General features: G+C 63.5%; 3 protein-coding genes across 8 annotated transcripts; 2 read left to right on the top strand and 1 right to left on the bottom strand.

Annotated features, from left to right (window-relative positions):
* Nucleotides 1–4844: 4844 nt before the first annotated feature.
* On the top strand, nucleotides 4845–5263 carry GNG13 (G protein subunit gamma 13). The gene is made up of 2 exons (XM_068524938.1): nucleotides 4845–4970; nucleotides 5158–5263. The coding sequence occupies exons 1-2, from the start codon at nucleotides 4873–4875 to the stop codon at nucleotides 5261–5263; spliced, it is 204 nt and encodes a 67-aa protein (XP_068381039.1). The 5' UTR covers nucleotides 4845–4872.
* A 48-nt stretch (nucleotides 5264–5311) lies between these two features.
* On the bottom strand, nucleotides 5312–14469 carry CHTF18 (chromosome transmission fidelity factor 18). Of its 4 annotated transcripts, XM_068565576.1 has the most exons (22): nucleotides 13670–14468; nucleotides 13255–13449; nucleotides 13022–13172; nucleotides 12687–12855; nucleotides 12217–12309; nucleotides 12070–12122; nucleotides 11793–11937; nucleotides 11290–11499; nucleotides 10686–10783; nucleotides 10285–10408; nucleotides 10054–10205; nucleotides 9841–9934; nucleotides 9496–9594; nucleotides 9230–9360; nucleotides 8792–8963; nucleotides 7759–7983; nucleotides 7528–7677; nucleotides 7305–7435; nucleotides 6531–6675; nucleotides 6314–6427; nucleotides 5846–5903; nucleotides 5312–5770 (listed from the first exon to the last, which is right to left on the bottom strand). In XM_068565576.1, exons 1-22 carry the CDS (start codon nucleotides 14127–14129, stop codon nucleotides 5634–5636), a joined length of 3306 nt encoding a protein of 1101 aa, XP_068421677.1. In that variant the 5' UTR covers nucleotides 14130–14468; the 3' UTR covers nucleotides 5312–5633. The 4 variants fall into 4 exon arrangements, 3 of the variants coding, with proteins under 3 accessions (XP_068421677.1, XP_068421675.1, XP_068421676.1); XM_068565574.1 differs by having other exon boundaries at nucleotides 7528–7983; XM_068565575.1 differs by having other exon boundaries at nucleotides 7528–7983; nucleotides 12687–12819.
* RPUSD1 (RNA pseudouridine synthase domain containing 1) lies at nucleotides 14010–17189 on the top strand. 3 transcript variants are annotated; one of them, XM_068565579.1, is made up of 6 exons: nucleotides 14010–14160; nucleotides 14654–14840; nucleotides 14914–15037; nucleotides 15169–15271; nucleotides 15424–15525; nucleotides 15957–17189. In XM_068565579.1, exons 2-6 carry the CDS (start codon nucleotides 14659–14661, stop codon nucleotides 16382–16384), a joined length of 939 nt encoding a protein of 312 aa, XP_068421680.1. In that variant the 5' UTR covers nucleotides 14010–14160; nucleotides 14654–14658; the 3' UTR covers nucleotides 16385–17189. The 3 variants fall into 3 exon arrangements, with proteins under 3 accessions (XP_068421680.1, XP_068421681.1, XP_068421679.1); XM_068565580.1 differs by having other exon boundaries at nucleotides 14010–14840; nucleotides 15424–15486; XM_068565578.1 differs by having other exon boundaries at nucleotides 14010–14840.
* Nucleotides 17190–17952: the final 763 nt, after the last annotated feature.

The raw sequence follows: 17952 nt of genomic DNA, 5'->3' as shown, positions 1-17952 counted from the left end.
CGTCTGCCCCACTCACCCACCTTCGTGGTGCATGGCCCTTTGGGGGTGCAGACCGGTAGACTCACCAGCAATGCACAGGACCACTGAGCGGCATCGGCCTCATCAGAAGGGGACCCCCATGGCCTGTGGGCACTGAAGTGTTCAGTGCTTAGGCGGGTACAGGCCCTGGGCCTGTTCCTGAGCCTCGGAGTCCCGAGATACAGACCATGTGCGTCCTCCTGTTCCACACGATGGCAGAAGCCAGCATCACAGGAGGACTGGAGCGGGCGGGGAAGGAGATGGAGTCACCTGTGGACTGCAGAGCCATTAGAATAAACCACTTAACCAGAGTCACTTCCCTGAGACTTTATGACTCAGAGCTTGTGCCAACTAGAGCCCATGATTCCCTGGAATCATTTGTTGTATATTTTGCATATTGAGTCTAACAGCTTAAATTATTTTTGAAAATCGTTTTCAAACATTCAAAGATTATCCAAGAACTACCTAGTTTTTTGTGAGCTCTGTTTAACTGGGTGAAATAAAGCTTCTTTGGTATCTTCCAGTCCCCGTGTTCGCCTCTGCTGGTTTTGTTTCCAGGAACAGGAAACAAGTAGGCACGTCCCCCGGGGCCACTGTCTCTGTGCCTCAGGAGGGGGTCAGCCTGTTGTAACCCCAAGGGTCCCATGCCCACCCTGGGACGGAGTGCTGGCAGGCCGGGCCCCCGCCAGGCCTGGGTCCTGCAGTGTGGAACACTTGTCTTTTAGTTTCCTCACTGGAGACCAGGCCAGTTGTATGTAGGGTCTGACCTCCCCAAGGTCTGAAGCGAAGCTGCAGACACGGGGGAGGTGGTCTCACTCAGGCCTCATCACGCCTGCACGTGGGGCCGGATCTGCCGGGCAGGGCACTCCATTGCTGGGGCACCATGTGGAAGAGAGCCCTGGTCTCAGGAGGACCCTGAGCAGGGAGCTGACAGCAGCCTGGGTGGCGCTGGGTCACCAGCATGCCCAGAAGGGACCAGGTGAGAGGCCGGCCTCAGCTCTGGCCCCTGCCCAGCAAGGCCACGGGTTGGAGTGGCATTGGGACAGCACCAGGCTGCAGGTCCCATCTGGTGGGGACATTTCCTGCCCCTGCTCCCTGAGCCCTCCTTGGGGACCCTGCCCAGAATGGGTCAGAGCACCCCATACACACCACTGTCTGATTCTTCCTGAGCACTAAACCTAGCACAAGGGGGACCCTGCCTCAGGGTCTCACCGCACCTCCCCCCATGCCCGCCCTGTCCCCAGGAGCCCAGCCCACACCCCCGCCCCAGTCAGGAGCCCTGCAGGTGTGGGGCCTGGAGCAGCCGTTTCTAGGCCAGTCAGGAGCCCTGTTGGTTCTCACCAGCAGCCCAGTTAGTGGAGATAATTTCAGAAAGGCTGCTGGTCTCCCTGGATCTGCTCTGGGCAACTGCAAGGTGGCGTCAGCTGGAGCACAAGCCGTCACTGCTTCTGGAGCGTCCTCCTCCCACCACAAATCACTGGGCCTTTGCTCATTCCAGACCCACCCGGTACCCCTGGGGTGTCTAGGGTTCACAAGTCCAGCCTCCTAGGAAAGTGAGAAATAGGAGTTGCTGGGTCCCCCAACTCTCACCAAGGACGGGAGCTTCACAGGCTCACATGAGCAGGCATGCGTCAGCTCGACCACCGCGTGGAGTTTTGGCCTCTGCCACATGGGGCCACCAGGGTCAGCACAGGGACCACTTCTGAACCCTGAGGGTCCACAGGGCAGCGGGTGTGACCAGCACTCAGAGACAGGAAACAGCACCTCAGAGCAGGAGTACAGACCCTGCACCCCACACAGCGCCCTCCTGCAGGCCAAGCTCCCACCATCCTGATGACATGACGATGCCCCGGTATGTTCCAGTGTCATCACTAAGGCCTGTGTGCAGCTCTAAGGCTGATTTCAGCTGTGGTTACAGTGGAGCTCTCTGATCCACGGAGGAGAGATCAAACAGCACCCGCAATGCAGCCCCCGGAGCAGACCACAGGGGCCATGCCCTGCCGAGTCACACCAGGGCATCTCCCAGAGGACTCTCGGGACATTGTTGGGCCAGAACCTGGTCCTGGGTTCCCTGTTCTGCCCACACCCTCAAGGGAAAGGAGTGGGTGGTGGCAGGCCCTGGCTGGCCTGGGTCTCAGTCTAAATCTTGAGCCAGTTCTGGGTGCTGACTCAACACCCTGCCCCGAGCCCCCACCCCTTGTGAGCTGGGCCCCCAGCCACAGGAGAGCCCCAGGTAGCCCAAGCAACACAGTGCACGCCCAGTCACAGGGCACCCAAGGGGCCAGGCAGGGGGGTGGAGTGAGGCCAGCATTGCCAGCCATCTGCCCTGAGGAGGACGCTGGCACCCTTGGCTCTAAGCCCCCCAACCCCCATAAATCCATAATAAAAATAATCCCTACTTTTCCTAACATGCCCCAGTTCCCGAAGTGCCTCCTGATCCGTCATCACACTGATGTGCCAGAGGGGCCGGGGAGGCACAGCTGACCTTGTTTTATGCGATCACAACAGGGAGGGCCCAGGAGCCCAAGGCAGGCAGGGAACACCCCCTACCCTGTCTTGCCTTCTGAGTGGGCGCAGAGTCAGCCAGGGGAGGCTGCAGGAGCACCTGCTGAGGGTCTGGCCCCAGCTGCCCTGGGGAGCTGTGGGGTCTGGCCTCCGAGGGGATTGGTTGGTGAGCTGGACCCTGCCACCCACCATAGCTGCCCAGTCTGCCTGCCTCTGGCCTGGGGATGCAGGGCAGGGGCCGGAGCAGGAAGCAACTCCACCCAGGCCCAGGTGGCCTGGCCAGAACAGGCTCACACTGTGGTGGGTCAGCTCTGGGCCTATCAGTGGACACTGCTGAAGCCCCAGGGGGGTGTAGCATCTTGACCCCATCCTTGCTATTCCCACCTGGCCTGGTGACTCCAGCCCATGAGAGGCAGCAGGGGCTGGGGTACAACCTAACAGCTGATGGTCTTTGGTGCTGCACAACGTGACAGCCCAGGAGCCCATCCAGCCCAGTGGGAGGACACGTCACCCAGGGCCAGAGCTGACCCCACACTGTTCCCAGATGCATCTGCCACCCCCAGGGGCTGGCAGAGTGTGCCTGATGAAGCCAGATCCCCGGGGTCAACCCAGCCCTGAGGAGGGAGGGCAGAGAGTGGGGGCGGTGCCAGGGCCTGGCCCAGGTGGCAGGAGTGGGCGGGGCACCTGCCTGGGCTCTGCCCGCCTGTGTGCCCGGCTCACTCGTCCATCACTTCGCCCTCACCATCACTTGGCCCTTGTCATCTTTGCCCTAGCGGTCACCGTCCAAGGTAGGTCTGGTGAACTGGCCCCTTGTGCTGAGCAGGAAACCGAGGCCTGGGGCTCTGGGGCTTGCCCAGGTCCCATTGGGCTGACCTGGACCACCCTAACCCCCGAGGCGCCCTTGCCTGTCCGTCTTCGGGCGAGGGCAGCCGCCCTGCGTGTCTCAACGGGCTTGCCTGACCGGTGGAGAGGACCCCTCCGTCCGTGGGCTGGCTGCGTGGGGAGCTGCGTCCGTGCGCCGTGCGCGCCGCCCGCAGTGCCTGCCGAGCCAGCGCCGTGCGCCGAGGCCGGGGGCGCGCAGGGCGGGCGGCGGCGGCTGCGGCTGCGGCTGCGGCGGCTGCGCGTAGATAGGGCTGGCGGAGGAGGGGGAGGGGGCTGCGGACCCGGCTGCCACCGCCCCCAGCCTGGGAGGCCCCCGCCCACGTGACTCTCTGAGAACCTGAGCCGCCGGGTGGGGTGCTGGAACTCGGGGTCTCTAGGAGGGAGCCCCTGCTCACCCCCCTGGCTGCCCCTGAGAAGCCCCCCTACTCCCCCGGCTGTCACCCTCGCTCCTGGCCGACCCTCCCAAGGAGCTCCCTCCACGGCCTGAGGCAGGCAAGGTCACACTCCTGGCAGGACCTGCCCACATTTCCCGGGTCAAGGAAGTCGGTTCTCTGGCTCCCAGCCTCAGTGATGAGGGCAGGGGATTGGGGACAGCAAGGGGCTCCCTGGACCCCTTGAGTGGGCTGCAGCAGGGGAGACAAGGAGTGACCTGCCCTCACTTGACCGCAGCTGGCCGGGTCTCCTGAGAGGTCTGAAACTGTGGCTGTGACAGGCGGGCCCACCCTCAGAGACGGGGCCAGGGGCTTGTTGGCAGGTCAGAGGAGACACTGGGCAGTAGAAGGCTGCAGGGGTTCCAAGTCCTGGACCAGCTGCTCAGCCTGGGACCCCAAAATCTGCAGCACTTGCCCCCAGCCCCCTGGCCAGAGATGCAAATAGCAGCCTCACCCTCCTGGCCCCTGGATTAACCTGCCCTCGGGGTGGGCTTTGCCCATGCAAAGCAGGGGGAGGCACGTGTGAGTATGGGTATGGGTGTGTGTGTCAGGGTCCCACCCCTGACACGATAGGCTTCTGCTACCGGGAGTGGAAAGTGGGTCTTGCAGGTGGAGGGTCAGGGGACCTGTCCTGTTCTGCTATCCCCCAGCACGGGGACATTACCCCACCTTCTCCAACCCAGAGGCCCAGCCTTGGTGAGGCTTTGCTGGTGGGTAGGGGTGGAAAGTTTTCTCTGCAGTTAATTAGCCCCATGGGAGGTGGGGGGCAGGCACGTGGGGCCTCATTAGTGGGGCCTCAGCTCCAGCCCTGTACCCTGGTGAGTGGCATGGGCTGTGGGGACCTCCCCAGGCAGTGAGCTGGTGTCAGTGTGATAGGGTGGGGCTCCCTCCCTCCCTTTGTTGGGGGGGTGGGAAGTGGCTCACCAGTGGGGAGGGAGCATCTGGAGGGTGATCGTAGGCTGGCAGCCCCCTGGCTCTGTTGATTCCTCCCATACCTTCTAGCCCCAGGCTGGCCACTTCCGAAGCCCCGGATGCCATGGAGGAGTGGGACGTGCCCCAGATGAAGAAAGAGGTCGAGAGCCTCAAGTACCAGCTGGCCTTCAAGAGGGAGATGTCATCCAAGACTATCCCTGAGTGAGTCCCCAGGACCCCATGGAGCCCCGGCCACACCCCACCCAAGGCCAGCCATGATTTGCATCTCATTTCCCTGCTCTGTGCTCATTTGTATGAGCCAAGACCACACCCCCACACACTGCCATCAGGCAGCACTTCTGAGGGAGGGCAGGTGCCCTCGTGCTCACCCCACCCTCCCCACCCACAGGCTCCTCAAGTGGATCGAGGACGGGATCCCCAAGGACCCCTTCCTGAACCCCGACCTGATGAAGAACAACCCGTGGGTGGAGAAGGGCAAGTGTGCCATCCTGTGAGGCCCCCACACCCCAGACTCACGCCTCCCTGTGAAGAGGACGACTCTGTGAAAGTGTGACTTTTATAAAGAGTTTTCAAGGAGGTACATGCTTTTGTACATTTTCTAGGAGAGAAAAAGCAACACCCAGGCACCCAGTGTGTATCTGGGGACGTCTGGTGTGGCTTCAGGGTGTCCGGTGTGGATCCAGGGTGTCTGGCACAACCCCAGAGTGTCCAGCATGGACGGGGGGGGGGGTGGGGGGGGGTGGGGGGGCCCAGCACGGCCCCCACGGTGTCCAGCATAGATCCTGGGGACGTCAAGTGTGGGTCATAGTATCTAGCACAGCCCAGGGTGGCAGCATGGATCCTGGGGGCTTGGCGTGGCCCAGGCTACAGCAGGTCCCTGATGTACAGGCTGCGCCGCACGGCGTTGGAGACGCCCTCCTTGAAGCGGAACCAGACGTCGCTCCTGCCCACCGCGGTGCCCATGCGCTGCTCGGCCGTGTCAGTCTCAGGGGCTGCGTGCTCTGCAGGGGCCACACGGTCGTTCCTCCACCCGACCCTGACCCCAGTCCCTCAACTGCCCCCACCTCCCCACACACCTGTGCTCGGGGCTGCCGCTCTCTTGACAACAACACGACCGAAGAAGTCCCTCTCAGGCTAAAGGAGATAGGCTGGTCAGGTTCACGGGGGCTGACCCACAGCAGACAGTCCCCTACCTGGGGGGAGGGCCCAGAGGCCATCTCCCAGGGAGGAGAGGTCTCGTGGCACCTCTGGGCAATGGCCCCCTACCCTCACCCCAACGCTGACCCTCTCTGCAAGTGTTCCCTTCACCCTTCACCACCCTCACAGTCACCTGCTCCCTGCCAAGGTCACGTCCAGGGCGGGAGGTGCCAGCATCCTGCCCAGATGAGAAACTGAAGCCAGGTGGAACCACCATGCTGAACAGCAGGGAGCTGGACCTCCAGGACTTAGAACCATAGCACTCCAAGGTCACCCACCCAGGCCCACCTGGCCCCACCCTCTGGCCACCTAGCCCCATCCCCCCATTAGGGTTAGGGTTACCACACCTGCTCCTCCAGGGCAGCTCTCTTCAGGATGCACTCCAGCCGCTGCTCGTGGCTGCATGGGGCAGATGGCTGCGCCCCTTTCTCCCCAGTGCCCCCCAGGGGACCCCCATCCACCTACAGGAAGTCACATACAGTGAGAGCTGACTGGGCAGGACCATACCAGGGACGGTGTCCACTCTGAGGGCCCTGCTCTGCCCAGAGCCCGGGGTGGGCTCACCTGGGGGCCAACCCTAGCCCGGGCCAAGGCCTCCACCCGCCGCATCTTCTCCACTTCAATCTCGCGGGCAATGAGCTGCTTGGCCTGGTAGGTGAGGGGCTTGCGGGTGGGCAGCTCGGGAAAGCGGCAGACATCCTCCACGTTCCTGCTCTCGGGGTGAGCAGGGCAGGGCAGGACACCAGGGCACTCAGTCAGCAGAGACGGGGCAGGAGCTACTTACTAGCACCGACCCCAACTGCCAGAATGCAACAATGCAGGATGGGGTCCAGTCCTGTCCCTGCTGCACCCAGCTCTGTGGCAGCAGGGGTGTTACCCACTCTGAGCCTGTTTCCCCAACTGTATGTGGGCTTGAAGAGGGCTGCATGGGAGGAACTGACACAACGTGGCATGGCCTGGATTCAGGCCTGGGGCTGAGTGCTTGGGAACCAGCATCATTACTGCCTCAAGGATCTGCATGTGGACACCACTGCTGCCGGTCCTCCATCCCCACGACCCTCTCAGGACAGAGAAACGGGGCCCTGGGGAGCTCAAGGGCCCTCTGGGGGTAGCTCCCGGGGGCACTGAGAGACTCTGCAGTAAACCTCAGGTCCCAGGGCTGTGCCCACCTCACAGTCACATCTGGGCAAGGAATGAACTAGAACTGACTCCCCCACCCTCCAATGGGGAAAGACTCACACTTCCAAAGCCATGCATTTAGACTCGCACCAAGCAATCACCATGGCACTTGGAGCCCAGCCCCCCAGCCTCCTGCCCCCAGGCGCTGCACAGACTCACGGCTCCAGCCTGTAGACATACTGCCCGTCGGGCGTGCGCTCCTGGCAGTAGGTGAGGCTATAGGCGAGCATGGTGCCCACGAGGCTGGCCAGCTGCTGTTTCTCTCGGGAGCTGTACAGCTGTGTGCTCACCTGTGGGCCGGTGGGCAGCAGGCAGGGGTGCTAAGCATGGCCAGGGGCCTGCCCCCACCAGGAGCCACAGCCCTTCCAGGCGAGGCACTCACGGGGCGCAGCTTGGGTGAGAGGATGTCCAGGAGCAAGCAGAGGGTGTCCAGGATGAGCGCCTGCGGTGCAGCCCGGCTGCGGGTGGCTGGCGTGATGCCTGACACCAGCGTCTGGATCAGGTTGTGTGTCCGGCTCATCCGATTCTGGGCCTGGGGTGGAGGGCGGACGAGGACCAAGTCACCCAGGGGCCCGGGGTTAGACCCTGGGTATGGGCAGGGCGTGGGGCGCACCTCCTGCTGGCTGCTGGGAAAGGTGATCCTCGGCACGTGGCTGGAAGCAAAGAGCAGGTGGAAGGCCGGGGGCAGGAAGGGCAGGTAGCGCAGCAGCTGGAAGCTCTGGCCGTGGTGGGCAGCCCGGCCCAGCAGGTCGTCGAAGGCCAGCCAGTCAAGGGCTATGCACACGGCCGCCAAGCTGGAGTCCCGCAGCCTCAGCCGCAAGAAGTTGTCGAACAGGCCCTGCGGGCAGGTGGGCAGGCCAGTTTCCTGAGCCCCTCCAGCCTCATGCCCCTCCAACCCACAGCACAAGCACCACCCTGTGGGACCCTTCCCCTCCCACCTGCCTGCAAGGCCCAGGGTCTCAGGCACAGCTGCAAACACCAGCAAGTAGCCACAGGGCCCTGGGGACGGGGGTGGCCAGAAAGGCCCACCCTGCCACCCCAACTCTGGTTTGACCAAGACCCTGAGACATGTGAGAAAGAAGCCCCCAACCCCTCCCTAAAGGAAGTTCTGTTCACCAGAATCAAGGGCACAAACCCCCACTCTTGTTCCATGTGGGAATCCCTCCCCTCCAGCCACCACACTGCCCTCCACACAGTGGATTTCCAGATTTGCAAGCATCCCCAGCTGCTAATCCAAAGCTGCTTAGCCAGGGAGACAACTTACACCAGGCTTCCCAGGGGATGGGGGGCAGGCACCACCTGCTCTCTACCCCACGTGCACCCACGTCCCTGTTCCCACAGCTCACATCCAGAATCCAGCCCCTCCCAGCTACTGCCGGGGCCCTTCAGATAGTTCCCCAAGAGCAGCCAGAGTGACCCCATCATATGACCCCATGCTGGCCATCCCCCTCCTGCCAGGGTCAGTCCTTCCTCCCAGCCTGTCCCTGCTCCCACCCTTTCTCAGAAGCCTCCTGATGCCCCATGTCCACTCCCCGCCCTCCCACCCGCAGCGTGTCCCACTCACTGTCTGGGGATGAGAAACACTGCCAGATGCTGGCCTCCTGCCCCCCAGCCCCCCGCAAAAGTTTGAGGTAGAGCATGGTTACCTGGACCACCTTTTCGTGCTCACCCGCAGAAGCGGCCACATGCAAGATGTGGTAGAACCGCTGAGAGGCCACGGTCAGGGGCACCTTGGCAGCGAGGGGCCCTGAGCCCATGTGCCCATCACCGAGCAGGAGTGTGTGGGTGGGCAGGGTTGGGTCCTGACCCACGCGGCGCCTGCAGAGAGGGCCCTGAGGCTGGAGTGGAGCCCCTGCCCCGTCACCCTGGACCCAGCCCTGCCCACCCTATCCCTCCCGGTGGCACCAGCTTGTGTACGTTTACGATACCCTGAGGTCCCCGAGAAGGGACAGTGAGGGAGGCCGAGGCAGAGCCAAGCAGCCCCCAGGGCCGGGCAGCCTCACACCCCATCAGCAAAGGCAGAGCTGGCTGGCATCCCAGGGCTAGGGTACTGTGGACGTCCAGACCGGGGCTGGCCTACCTACCTCTGGGCCTGGGGCAGCTGGAAGACCTCCTGCCACACGGAGAAGAGCCCCTTGCGCTGGTCCTTGAGGCCAATGCGTGTGGTCTGCACAGCCTGAACGCTCAGCTCCCGCTGGCCCCGCCCATGCAGGAACTGGACATGGGGTTGGGGGGTGGGGCGGTGAGGGTGGCTGACCCCCACCCGTGTAGAAACTGGACACGGCGGTGGTGCGGAGAGGGGGGAGTGCTGGCTGCCCCTGCCCCACCCCCTCCACGGCCACCTGCCCACCTGCAGGGCATTGATGCAGGCGCGGATGTCGTTGTCTGTCTTCTCGCAGAGGGCCGCTAGCGCGCCAGGGTCAGCCCGCATGCCCCGCCGCAGGGAGATCTGCAGGGAAGTGAGAGTGTGAGTGTCCCCCTGACCCCCACCCTGAAGCCACCTCCTCCCTAGAAACAGAGGTCAGCTCCTGTCCTATGGGAAGCAAAGGCCGAAAATCCCTGGGGAAGGACCTCGGTCGCTGCTTGGAACCACCCACCACCAAAGACCAAACTGTCCCAGCACCTCCACCCCACATTCTGGGACCAGCTGGGAGGCCGGGGGCCTGACAGCAGAGGGAAGGCAGCCCTCACGGACCTCCTGGAGCCGCTGCGTGAGCCTGGAGGGCAGCGTGGGCGGGAAGTGGAGCAGGAGCGCCTGCTGCTTCAGCTGCCGAAGGGAGGGCGCGAACCTGTGGGATGAGCGGTTTGCACAGCGAGCCCACCTGGCCAGGGGAGCCAGGGTGCGTGCCACAGCCCAGCAGGCGTGGGGCACGCCCACCCAGCGGAGACCCCGCCCCGCCCCACTCACTGGTCATTGCAGATGCAGATGATGGGCCTCATCAGGATCCCCCCTTCCGCCCGGCGCCGCCGCCCCCCGCCCGTGGGCACAGCGGGGCCCCCTGGATCTGCCTCCTGTGGGCCCTGGCGGTCCAAGACGCTCAGAAGAACATTGATGGCGGCCTGGGGGGACATGCAGACAGCGGTGAGTCACAGCCCCCACTGCCTGCCCACCCGGCTGCAGCACACCCAGGAGGCCCACCGTGGGGGCCCCGTCGATCTCATCGATAACCAGGCAGTTGGGCCTCCCACCAGTGCCCAACACCGACTCCATCTGCGTGGCTGCCTCGATGCGCATTCGGAAGGCCTCAGGGCTGCGGTCATCACTGGAACCAAGAGGCCAGGGAGGGGCTGTCAGGGCAGCCATGGCCTCAGCCAGGGCAGCAGCCAGCGTCCCCAGCAGGACAATCTCCCAGGGCAGAGCCACCACGTGTACAACTCACGGATGCTACACAAAGCCACCCCATGACACTGCGGCCAAATCCCAGTGAGCCCTGAGGATGGACAATTCCACAGTCCACCACCCCCAGACTTTCAGGGTTGTATCCCAGGCTCAACCAGACACATCAGGACAAAGGGAGACCTGGCCCTCCCCCAACTCACCTCGCGTTCATCTCCACCACAGAGTACCCAGCATGCCGCGCAATCACGTGGGCCAGAGTGGTCTTGCCCAGCCCTGGGGGCCCACACAGCAGCGCCACCTGCAGCCGAGGCAGGAGAAAACGCACTGTAACCCACACCACCTCACGGACTCTGGGAGACCCTGGCCCAACCGCCAGAGACTGAAAATCCTATCCCATGAAGCTCGGTGCTAAGAGATGTTCTCCTGTCCTGCCCCAGCCAGTCACCAAAGGAGAACAAGCCCCTGCCTGCTGGTCGTGCAGACCGAGAATAAAGCCTTGCGTGAAGCAAGTGACGTTTGGACCTGACAAAGACAGAGCTGTTACTGATGTGACTAACACCCATAACCAACCCAGAGTCCAGCGTAATCACTGTAGGGAGGTGCAGGGCCCTGCAAGGAGTGCTAGTCTTATCTAAGTCATTAGAGAAAAGGACTCAAATCCCAGCTCACGCTGCTGACACTCCTCACCAAGACCCTGACATCATCCCACCTACAGCCTCGAGGGCAGTAAATGTGCCTCATGGCCCCCAGAGGCTGCAAAGGTGCCAGCCATCCAGAGAACAGCCCACAGCCAGGTGGGCTCACCTTCTGCCGGGGCCGCCCGCTTGGATCCAGCTCAGCCTCCAGCATCTCCTCTAGCACCTGTCCGTGGCTTTTCCACTTGCTGGAGGCTGTGGCCTCCTTGCCACCACGGGCCGGTTCCACACTAGGTCTGGGCTTCCGGGTGGGCCGCTCTCGGCCAAACACCACCAAGTCCCACAGCTTCAGCCACTTGAGGAGGCAGCGGTTGGTGAACTGCAGGAAGAGAGGCCCAGCCTGGGGGGGCGGCCACCAGCACCAAGGACTCCTAGTGCCTGCCCCTCATGTTACCCTACTGTCATGAACCCAGAGACACACACAGGGATGCTAAGGCTGAATGACAAGTGATGACCAGTGAAAGGCCCTATACTGGCCTCAGTTCAAATTCCTCCTCTAAATCCTGACACCTCTGTGGGCTGGCAAAATGAAGACCTGCTAGGCCCTAAGTTCTTTTCTCTCGACAACAAAGAAGCCAGTCACACTTCACTTAAGCGAAAACAGGACCTCACGTCGTCACTGAGCAGCTCCGTATAGCGTTGGGGTGCAAACTCATCCACCCAGAGGCAATGCTGGGAGGCATCTTGGCTGTCAGCCGGCTCCTCCTCAGGGGCCCCCGAGGGCTGGGGCCCCTCCTCCACTTCCTCTGACCTAAGACTGGAGAGCATTGTGCCCTGAGCCACTGGGCCTTAACCCCATGCAGAGATCACACCCCCCAGAATACATGCTGGTGGTCAGCAGTCCAAGGACCGGTGAGGACCTCAGAGGTGGAGGGGCCCACTGTGTCACCTGCACAGTGTGTCCGAGAGCCGCTGGGCCTCTTCCAGCAGTTGCTGCCGCCGCTGTGCAGACAATGGGGTTGGAATCAGGATGGCTCAGCCAGCCAGTCACCCCAGAGGTACCTCTCCCTTCCCAGCAAACCCCAGCAGACCCTACCTCGCTGTCGATCTTCTCCTTCAGGGAGGCAAAGGACACGCCCAGCAGGTCCAGCTGGCCACGGCCACGCCAGCGGATGTCAAGAAGAGGGCTCTGCAGGTAAGGGAGGGCATCAGTCATTCTCCTCTAAGTTATGGGATTTCTACAGCCCGCCTCCCAACAGTGCTCAGGGACCTAGGTGGCATTCCCTAGCATCAATGGGCCACGAGGAGCCCCTTCTCACCAGGGACCCCAAGGGATCATTGGAATGGCAGCAGATCTAAGGTGGAGAAAAGAAGAAAAAGTGAAAAAAAGTAAAAAAAGGGAGGAGGAAAAGAAAAAAGAAGAGAAAGAGAACGAAAGTGAAGGAGAAAGATGGCTCTCCCGAGTGGAAGACTAGAGGCCAGATGGACCTCTAGAGGGAGGAGTTCCCAGGGTCAGGGTGGGGGATGTGATGTCCAGGCCCCTGCTCATGTCTGCACAGCACCCACCTGGACTCCAGTGCCCACTGGGTCAGCCCGAAGCACCAGAAAGGCCCGGTCGCCGCCCGTGGAGGTCACATTGATGTAGTCCTCCAAGACAGGGGGCCGCCTCAGGACAGGATTGCGGGCAGCTGGCGAGGCCCTAGTGAGACCCACATCAGCCCCGGTGTCCAAGGGCCTGGGAAGGGACCATGACCATCTTGGGGATTCTTGGGGAAGGGACCTGGATCCACCGCTGGCTACCCAGCCCTCCCACAGGCCCACAAGTCCCCAGGCCTCAAGACCTTGTCGAAGAAACCGGATCCTTCCAAGATACTGAGATACCTGTACCCCAAGCTACACACCCCTTGCCCCACAGCTCAGCAGGGACCTCAGGACTCGGTGGGGGGGTGATGTCCTGAGTGGGGGAGTCAGGAGGCAGCAGCTCTTCCATCTCATCGGACCTGAAGTTCAGTCTCCTGGCAGCTTCCAGCCTGGATCGTTTGACTTTGGGGGCTGGAGAGACACATGAAAGGAACAGAGGTCCTTCCCCAGCCTCGAACCCCACCCCTATGCTCTGGGCCCCCGGAAAACATACTAGGGGGCAGGGGTCTGTCCCCATGGATGTCAGCGGCCAGCTGCCTCTTCCTGGCACCGCCCTTGCTGTTCCTTGGAGGTCCGCCTGGAGAGCAGTGAGTGGCAGCGTTCCCTCCGGCAATGGTCTCCTCGAACGTCAGGCGGGGCCGGCCCACGGTGGGCCAGGGGTCCCTGGAAGGTGACATGGCGGTTGTCCCTGCGGAAAGAAAACTCACAGCAGTCGTCCAGGGCAGCTCGTCTGCACACACAGTCACAGCCCCCGAGATCGGCGGCGCTGCAGGGCACTGCTCTCTCTAAAGTGGTTTGCTGCCTCCCGGCCTTCGCGCCTCCCCTCCGAGCAGCCCTCCTGGAATCCCCGGGTGGGCCAGACCCTGTCGAGCTACGGGGGACGAGGCCACGGCAGTGCCCACGCCTACCTTCCAGCTCGGCCAGCACCTCGAGCTCGGCCGCGAACTGGCTGTGGAAGTCGTCCTCGACGCCGTACAGCTCCCGCTCGTAGTCCTCCATGGCCGCCCGCCGCCGGCTACGAACCTCCCGCGCGCAGCTCCAGCCCCAAGCGACCCGGCGCCGCCAATCAACGGCCGGCGTACCTGGGCGCTCGCCATTTGTCAGCGGGAGGGGCGGGGCGTGGGCGTGGCTGCGCGCGCAGGCCGGGCGGGGCCGAGTCTGTACGTTGGAGCTGGAGCGGCGGGACCCGGGCGCTCTCCATTGGTCAGCACGGCCGCCCGTCCGCGCCGTGGGCGGGACGTGGGCGGGACTGAGCGCCGGGGCCGGGCCGGGCAAGGCGCACCTCTGTGGTTCGAGTGGCGGCTGCGGGGCCTCTGGGCCACGAGGCAGGGAGACGCGAGGGCAGGAGCCAGGGCCGGGCAGCAGCATCGGGGGCCCAGACGACGCATCTCAGCTGCAGGTCGATCTCGGAGTGGGCAGGGGCGCGGGAAGTGTTCGCAGTGGAGTCCGCCGGGCACCTCTCCGCCTGTGCCCATCAGACGCGGGAGGCAGGGCAGGGGACGTCTACGTGGAAGAGAGAGAGCCCCATCCCCTGCCCTGCACCCCACCCCACTCAGGAAAAGGCCCCTATCGCGCGTCCGTGGCCCGTCCGGGAAGGGTCCGTGGGAGCGGGCTGGAGGGCAAGACTGCTGCCCAGTCCTGGGTCTGGCAGGACTGCCCCACAGCCAGAGCCTAGGGCAACACTAGCTCCCCTGATATCGGCCAGATCCCTGCTACTTGACTCAGAGGTGGGAGTGCAGGCACACAGTAGGTCTTCAAGCTTGCCTGACACAGCCTCGGTGGCTTCAGACCCAGGGCCCTGGGGAGCAGGGGTGTCCACGCCAGGTGGGCAGGACCCTGATGTGGGCTGGGCACCCCATGACCCCGCTCCATGCACTTGCCCTGCATTGCAGCCACCATGGAGCCAGGCAGCGTGGAGAACCTGTGTGTCGTGTACCGGAGCCGTGACTTCCTGGTGGTGAACAAGCACTGGGATGTGCGCATCGACAGCAAGGCCTGGTGGGAGACGCTGACCCTCCAGAAGCAGCTGCAGCACCGTTTCCCAGAGCTGGCCGACCCTGACACCTGCTACGGGTTCAGGTACCCACAGCAGCCTCCGTCGGTGGGAAGCGGCCCACAGCCCAGCCACCACTGATCCTCTGCCCCACGCCAGGTTCTGCCACCAACTGGACTTCTCCACCAGCGGGGCACTCTGTGTGGCCCTGAACAAGGCAGCTGCAGGCAGTGCCTACAGGTGCTTCAAGGACCGGAAAGTCACCAAGGCTTATCTAGCTCTGGTAAGGCCCGGCTGGTCCTTGAAGCAGGAGACTCCAACTCTCAATCCACTTTGGTAGCCTCTGGCTGTCAGGTGGGTTTCCCAGCAGTGGTGGGTGACCCCATGAGCGGCGTGTGACCCCCTTCCTGGCAGGTGCGGGGGCACGTCCAGGAGAGCCGAATGACCATCAGCTATGCTATTGGCAAGAATAGCACAGAAGGCCGGACCCACACCATGTGCATTGAGGGCACACAGGGTACGGAGGGCAGGGGGTGGGGGCCAGGGGCACAGTCGTCCAGTGGGGACCCTGAGTAGGCTGGAGCAACCCGAGCAGGCGACCTGGGCTGGGGTGGACTCGGCCATGGAGCTGGCCCAGCCAACTCTCTGGGCTTTCCTTGCTCCCCTCAGGCTGTGAGAACCCAAAACCAAGCCTCACTGAGCTGATGGTCCTGGAACACGGACTGTATGCAGGTGATCCTGTCTCCAAAGTGCTGTTGCAGCCTCTCACGGGTGTGTCCAGGGCGCGTGCCCAGGTCTCCTTGCTGTCTGCTGATGGTGTCCTGCCTCGGGCATCTCCTGGCACAAGGCACCGAAGTGTCCCCATCACACAGGAAAGGAACCTGCCCGGGGTCTCCCAGCATCGCTGGCCAGGCTGACTCCTCCCCCACACTCAGCCTCACAGCCTGCAGCCTCTTGCCCCGTACGAGGTCGCTCTGGCCTGGGTTCTCTAGTTGATCGAGCACCGCCCTGGCCTCACCAGGGGCAACCCCAGAAGTCGCTTTTGTTCTGAGTTCTGACATCTTTGTGGCATGAAACAGGGAGGTCTGCTGCCCCCAGTGATTGCGTGAGGCTTCAAGGACGGTGCTGAGCATGACATGAATGGGTAGGGGGTGGGCATGGGGTGGCGCCCCTGCCTGACTGGCTCCCTCTCCTCCCCAAAGGACGGACGCACCAGCTGCGCGTGCACTGCAGCGCCCTGGGCCACCCCATCGTGGGGGACCAGACCTATGGCCAGGCCTCGAGCCAGGAGGACCAGCCCTTCCGCATGATGCTGCACGCCTTCTACCTGCGCATCCCCACGTGCACCGAGTGCGTGGAGGCCTGCACGCCCGACCCCTTCGTGCCCACCCTCGATGCCTGCTGGAGCCCCCACACCCTGGTGCAGCCACTGGACGAGCTCGTCCAGGTCCTGCGGGCTGCCGCAGACCCTGACCCCACAGAAGGGGGCCCCAGGCCCTGCAGCCCCTCCACGCCCCTGCCCGCACCGGGCCGGCCCCCACCGACCCCTGCCAAGCTCCCTGAGACAGAAGCACAGCGGGCCTCCTGCCTGAAGTGGCTGTCGGAGTGGACGCTGGAGCCGGACAACTGAGAGCATCATGCTGGGGTGGGGATGGCAGGCTGGGACTCCAAGGGTTGGGGGCTGCGGGTCACAGTCCTGGACCCATCCCTGCAATGGCCAGGCCTGGAGCGGGGCCGGCAGGGCCAGCAGGGGGAGCCAGGCAGCTGTGATTCCAGAGGATGAAGCTCTTGGGCTGTGGGACCCACGTGGGCCTCCCTCCCAACACCCCAACCCCCACAAACTGCCCCAGAGCGCCTCCCTGGTTCTAGAGCCTCAACCCCAGGAGCTTATTTGTGGACTTGATCGGGGTCACCCTGGAAGAGGCAGAGCCAGGACCTGGCCACCCTCGAGGTGGGCTCCTCCTGGGCCCCCAGCCAACACCCCAGAGCACCCTGCTCCACGCTGCTTTGCTTGGACCCTCTGTGCCCATCACCCCAGCCTGGCTGGGTTCTCCATCTGCAGACCTCAACCCTCCTTGCTAGGCCCGTCCGACCTTGTGCCTTTTCTTCTGCTATACTCTGCCTCCTCCACCCACAACCTGAGTGTCTCACATGGTGGTGGGTGTGGGCCACACTCCTCAGCCCCCACCTCACGTGCCATCCCTCCAGGCCTGCCCTGAGCGCTGCTCCATGGGGTCTTCCGGGCCCCTAGTTGCGGCTGCTGCCTCCATCACCTGCCTGGCAATTTCCAGGCAGGACCTCAGCCTGGGAGCAAGGGCAGCCCGCCAGCCCCCGCCTCCTCCATGCCCACAACACGGCCACGCCTCCCCAGCCATAGCTGAGCTCTGAGAACTGGGAATAAATGCTCAATGACTGACCTTGCAAGTGACCATGAATGTGCCTGATGTGGGGATTTCAGGGGGGCTCACACCCCCACCCCATCCCTTCACTGGACAGACCTTTGCCCTAGCCCCCAACAGGAGCCAGGACGGACCTTATAATCCTAGCTGCTGACCTGCCAGCCCCCCACTCAGTGAACACCCTGCAGCCCTGGTGTGGGGGCTGGGCTCTGAGTAGGGGACAGAGCTGGGTCAGCTGCATCTCTGGAGGACCCCCAGACCCCCAGCCATAAACATCAGAGCATCCACCTGGTCCCACCAGGGTTCTCCGTAGAGCTGCTGCCCTCACAGTGCAAACCTTGGGGCCCTCCAACGCCTCAGAATGCCACGGGAGGGCTGGCGCCTAGGCCTCCAGCCAGTTTGAGGTCACACACCATGTCCCTGTGCCCAACTAGGCCAGGCCCCTCCTCTCGGCCGGCCAAGGCAGACAGGACCTATTGTGGGGCTCCTGGGCTCGTCCCACCTGTAACCACAGCAAGCTGTCAGCCCGGGTGGAGCCAGAGGCAGCCCCCCCACCCCACCCCCACCCCGCATGGGGCCTCTGCAGAGACCTAGGTCCCAGCCTCTGCTCCCCTGTCTCCTCATCTGTAACAGGATCGGAGGGGCCCACAGGGCAGCAGCCCGGACAGATAGATGGCTACTGTGATGTGCCCAGCATGACCCTTTCTCGTCAGACGGGGGCGGGGTGGGAGAGCATCGCCTTCCTGGCACTCCCAGCACCTCACCTCCTTGCTGAGGACTGCCCCACCTCTCCCCCCAC

The sequence above is a fragment of the Eschrichtius robustus genome, chromosome 16 (genome assembly GCF_028021215.1).
Source record: "Eschrichtius robustus isolate mEscRob2 chromosome 16, mEscRob2.pri, whole genome shotgun sequence".
NCBI classification, from domain to species: Eukaryota; Metazoa; Chordata; class Mammalia; order Artiodactyla; family Eschrichtiidae; genus Eschrichtius; species Eschrichtius robustus.
Note: the sequence above shows the minus strand (reverse complement) of the source record. Positions and strands in the feature narration are given on the sequence as shown.